At 62.4% G+C, this 5,361-nt stretch overlaps 1 protein-coding gene across 1 annotated transcript; it reads left to right on the plus strand.

Annotated features, from left to right (window-relative positions):
• Positions 1–474: 474 nt before the first annotated feature.
• On the plus strand, positions 475–5,101 carry CEBPA (CCAAT enhancer binding protein alpha). The gene has a single exon (XM_003416327.4). It carries the CDS (start codon positions 597–599, stop codon positions 1,677–1,679), a length of 1,083 nt encoding a protein of 360 aa, XP_003416375.1. The 5' UTR covers positions 475–596; the 3' UTR covers positions 1,680–5,101.
• Positions 5,102–5,361: the final 260 nt, after the last annotated feature.

Here is a 5,361-nt window from a genome sequence, read left to right on the forward strand (position 1 = left end):
TGCGCCACCTCCTTCCAGAGGTCCCTGGTCCCGGATGGAGCTGATTTCTCTCTTTTAAAGCAAGTCCGCGCCACAGTGGCCCAGAGACGGAGAGCCGCCCTTCACCACCCCCTGCGCGGCCTCTGGTGCTCCCGGCCTCTCCGGCCCTTGGCTGGAAGTGGGTGCCTTTGGGAGGCGAACGCGGGGGGGCCCTCTACCCACCACGTGTGCGCCGGGGAGACAGCTCGGTCCCGGGTCCCGCATGCCGCGCCCACGGCGGTTTGACTCACCGCGCAGGGGGCAGTGGGCGTTGCGCCGCAGCCTGTCCCCCCAGCGCTGCTCTCGGGCCCCACTCACACCCCTGTGTGGGCTGGCGCTAAGACCCAGGAGGCGCCGTACCCGCCGCCGGTGGTCAGAGGTTTGGACACTAGAGGGCGACGGCCACCCCGGTATAAATGCGGGGCCCGCACGGGCCTGGCCATTCGCGACCGGGATCAGCGCGGGCGCGAGCTCCCGGGGCTTCGGGTGGGCGGCGGCGGCGGCGGCGGCGGCAGCGAAGTCCCGCGCAGGCTGGAGGCCGCCGAGGCTCGCCATGCCGGGAGGACTCTAGCTCCCCCATGGAGTCAGCCGACTTCTACGAGGCGGAGCCGCGGCCCCCGATGAGCAGCAACCTCCAGAGCCCCCCGCACGCGCCCAGCAGCGCCGCCTTCGGCTTTCCCCGAGGCACGGGCCCCGCGCAGCCCCTTGCCCCACCTGCCGCCCCCGAGCCGCTGGGCGGCATCTGCGAACACGAGACGTCTATCGACATCAGTGCCTACATCGACCCGGCCGCCTTTAACGACGAGTTCCTGGCCGACCTGTTCCAGCACAGCCGGCAGCAGGAGAAGGCCAAGGCGGCCGTGGCCCCAGCGGGCGGCGGCGGCGACTTCGACTACCCCGGCGCCCCCGCCGGCTCCGGCGGCGCCGTCATGCCCGGGGGGGCGCACGGTCCCCTTCCTGGCTACGGCTGCGCGGCGGCCGGCTACCTGGACGGCAGGCTGGAACCTCTGTACGAGCGCGTCGGGGCGCCGGCGCTGCGACCGCTGGTGATCAAGCAGGAGCCGCGCGAGGAGGACGAGGCGAAGCAGCTGGCGCTGGCCGGCCTCTTCCCCTACCAGCCGCCGCCGCCGCCGCCGCACCCGCACGGGCACCCGCACCCGCCGTCCGCTCACCTGGCCGCCCCGCACCTGCAGTTCCAGATCGCGCATTGCGGCCAGACCACCATGCACCTGCAGCCCGGCCACCCCACGCCGCCGCCCACGCCGGTGCCCAGCCCGCACCCAGCGCCTGCGCTCGGCGCCGCCGGCCTGCCGGGCCCAGGCGGCACGCTCAAGGGGCTGGCGGCCGCGCACCCAGACCTCCGCGGGGGCGGCGGCGGCGGCGGCGGAGGCGGCGCGGGCAAGGCGAAGAAGTCGGTGGACAAGAACAGCAACGAATACCGGGTGCGGCGCGAGCGCAACAACATCGCGGTGCGCAAGAGCCGCGACAAGGCCAAGCAGCGCAACGTGGAGACGCAGCAGAAGGTGCTGGAGCTGACCAGTGACAATGACCGCCTGCGCAAGCGGGTGGAACAACTGAGCCGCGAACTGGACACTCTGCGGGGCATCTTCAGCCAGCTGCCTGAAAGCTCCCTGGTCAAGGCCATGGGCAACTGCGCGTGAGGCGCCGCGGCGGGACCGCCCTGGGCTGGCTCCTGGCGGGGACCTGGGGAGTGGTTTCGGGTCGCCGGATCTCCAGGCTGCCCAAGCCACGCAAGCCAGGACTAGGATATCCCTGAAAGCCTGGCCTGCCCCGCGTGTCTCCGCCGTTCCTCTGCGCCAGACTCGGTGCCTCTAAGATGAGGGGTCGGGCAGTGGCTTCTCCCTGGGAGAGGGGAGAAGCGCAGTGGGGCTGAGCCGGGAGCCCGGCAACTCTAGCGTTAAGGAGTAACCTGGTGCCTTGGAAACGCAAACTCACGGCTCCAATTCCTACCGAGTAGGGGGAGCAAATACGTGCCTTGCCATTTAATTTGGAGGGTTCCTGCCTCCTTCCCGAGGCTGCAGCAGGCCCCCGAGAGAGAAGAAGGGGTGGAGACCCACGCAGGAGGAAAGTTCAGGTAGCTGATCCCACCAAGCCAGTTTCTCTGCTCCTCTTCTTACAGGGGAAGAAACAGGGACGCGGGGCTCTGAACCCAAGGTTGACCCCCTAGGTCTAAAGGAAGGGGAGAGTCCCTAGTTGCTCGCCTTTCTCCTCCAAGCCTGCAACAGGCTGGACTTCCCCTGGTGGACTCACTGAGACGGGGGTCACTAGGTGAACACTGGGAGTCCCACCTCTGCAAGCCAGACCAGAAAGCTAGGCCATAGGTTAGCCAGAAGGACATGTGTTTGTCCATGTCAGTGGTGGCCTGGTGGAAGAGGGCAACTAGAGGCCTTGTCTAGGGCTGGGGGAGGGGGTGATGGGACACTGGGAGCATCGCCTTGTCCGTACTGTGTGTCACCAGCTTGCGATAGGAACATGAAGTACAATCAATCCATCCCAGAGGGACCGGAGTTATGAGAAGCTTTCCAGATATTTTGCTTTATCAGCCGATATCAACACTTGTATCTGGCCTCTCTGGGTCCCAGTGGTGCCTTGTGCAATGTGAATGTGCACATCTATGCTAAACCACCATTTTATTTGGTTTTTGTTCTGTTTTGGTTTTGCTAAGATACTTGCCAAAATGAGACTCTTTGTCAGCAGTGCGGGGGAGGGTCTGAGGCTGTCTTTCCTTTTGGTTTTGGGATTGCTCTTGCTCGGGTGGGACCAAGGAGGTGAGGTGGGCTTCCCCTTCTGCCTCAGCTTTCCCTGGGGGTGGCTGTGGACCTCGGTCCCCCCCCAGCCAGGCTGCCCACAGGATTGTTCCCCCAGAGGCCCTGGCTCCAGGTCTGGAAAGGAGGCGGCTTCCAGCCAACATGCAGTCGGGAACACAGTTGCTGGGGGCCAGGGCAGGGAAGGACAGTTTGATTCTCTTCTTTTTGGGAGATCATAGAGTTTCATGCTAGGGGTTTTATGTATTATATCTATAATATAAACATATCAAAGTGAATTTCTGGTGTATTTTTAAAACCAGAAAGAAGCTACTTACAAGGTTTGTTGTGGGCCTGATCACATTTGTAAATAATCACTGCATATTTTCTGGCCGTGGGCCTGATTTCATTAGCTCTCCACCCATCCTGAGCCCCTCCTCACCTTAGGGATTGACTTTTCCCAAACAAGGCAGATGAGGGGCAGGGGAAGGACAAAGCCCCAAGAGAATGAGTCTCTTTCTGGGGATGGGGGCACAGGCCCTTGGTGTGGCCTCTCATCTTCCCCTGGGGGAAGTGGGACTCTGAGAGGGAGTCCTTGGCCTGAGGCTTCCATGGCCTTTTCGGGACTTGGGCTGACCCCGCCCAGCACTCAGGGGGCCCCTTGGCCACACTTGCTTCCAAGCCACTCACAGGTCCAGCTCCAAGCAGCCTTGCTCACCCCTTCAACAGGACCAGGGCAGGCAGGAAGATGCCTGAGTGATGGGACCCTCCACCCCTCCCCACTTTCCCTGGGCCATGTGGCTATGGCCACCCCAGGATGCCCTGAAGCTGTGCACCTCTCCACCCAACCCCAGACCTGCTGGGCCCCAGCCCACCACAGGAAGAGTGCCACCACAGTCCTGCCATGGGCTGGAGCTGCTTCTCCCTGGATGCCTGGTCCTTCCCCACACATCACCCTTCAGCCCAAGAACCAGCTCCAACCTTGCCCCCCCCCGCCCCCGCCAGCCCCATCCCCAGCGGATACCAAGCAGGAGGCTGACTCCTGAAGACACCCCACCCCAATGGCTGTCCAGAGAGGACAGTCGCCCAAGCACTCCCTTAGTGGCAGAGGTACTCAAAGGAAGGCACTCCCTCAGTCTTGGGAAGAAGGAGCCCAGGAGCCTGACGGCGTTTTTTCAGGTTTTACCCTCTCTGAGGTAAAAGGCAAAGCACATTTTCCCTTTTGTTTTCATCGTTCAGCTTGCAGTACATGCCATTGTGGACGGGAGCGGTTTCAAGAAACTACAAATTCTTTTTCAGTTCTGAAAGCTTGAAGTTTACCTGTCTGTGTGGTTAACAAGGTCAACTTGTCCCCTGCCCCTGCCCCCATCCCCTCCGTCCTTCCTCTCACCATCTCCTCACCCATGGCAGCGCTTGGTGGAGGAAAGACCATGAGCCCGGTGAGGAGGCGGCTGCCTGCCCTCCCGCCCTGGGAACCGGGAGCCAGGGCCGCAGTGCCTGCCTGGAGGCTGGGGCAGGCCACAGCTTGCTAGGCACCCAGCAAACCCTCTCTGAGTTCAGCGCTAATTCCAGTTTTTCTTGTTTGAGGGGGCCAATCCTCGGCTTCCCCCTTTGCCCCCAGAACAAGTCCCAGGATGAGAGGGGGGAGGAGCACCCTCCTGCCCTCCCTTCCCCTCCACCTTACCATCTCCAGGGGTTTCCGTTTTGAAAGCCTGCAGCTCCTGGCAGGGCACTCCCTCCTACTGCAGGTTCTGGGGTCCAGGTCGGACTCGGGGAGGAAGAGCTGAATCCAGCCACATCTAGCCCCAGGAAAGGGATGGGGCTTGTGGGGCCCCCAGTGGGGCCCACAGTAGACAGAGCAGCCTGTGGGGAAGGGGGGTTCAGGCCACTGTGGGGTGAACCTGCCCTGCGCATACTCTGTCCAGGATGAGGCCTTGCCTCGTCACCATTGCTTCCTCCAGGCCCCTCACAAGTCCCTTCCTGACTGTAGCCTTTGAGAAGAACCACTCCAAGAAAACCCCAAGTATTTACTGGATGCCTATTGGAGCCCTGGTGGCACAGTGGTTAAGAGCTATGGCTGCTAACTGAAAGGTTGGCAGTTCGAATCCACCAGCAGCTCCTGGAGAGACAGATGTGTCAGTCTGCTTCCGTAAAGACAAGCTTGGAAACTGTATGGGGTCCCTATGAATCGGTATCAACATAATGGCAGTGGATTTGGTTTGGATTGTGTGCCCAGGCCTGTGCCAAGGAGGAGGCACTCAGCTGGAAACAGGCAGACTCAGCGGCCCCTGAGTTCGCAGCTTGTGGCCCGAGGATGCGGTTTAAGCGCAACATGTGTGATAAGGGGAAGCCCAAAGTGTGGACAAGGGCCACCAAAGAAGGCTTCCTGGAGGCAGCAGCTTTGCCCCAGACCTGGTGAGGGCAGCTCGCTTGAAACCAGTCCCGAGATGCTTGGACGCTCCTGCCTTGCATGAGAGGTAGCACCTGAGAGTAGGGACCTCACTTTCCTCCTGGGCCCCCTGAGCCCGGGCGTCCCGGGTCACCGCTCAGACGGAGCCAGGGAGGCAGCGCCTTTGCA

The sequence above is a fragment of the Loxodonta africana genome, chromosome 21, assembly GCF_030014295.1.
Source record: "Loxodonta africana isolate mLoxAfr1 chromosome 21, mLoxAfr1.hap2, whole genome shotgun sequence".
NCBI lineage: Eukaryota > Metazoa > Chordata > Mammalia > Proboscidea > Elephantidae > Loxodonta > Loxodonta africana.

Coding starts and splice junctions, on each gene's coding strand:
- CEBPA (XM_003416327.4), top strand. CDS start 597: ATGGAGTCAGCCGACTTCTACGAGGCGGAGCCGCGGCCCCCGATGAGC.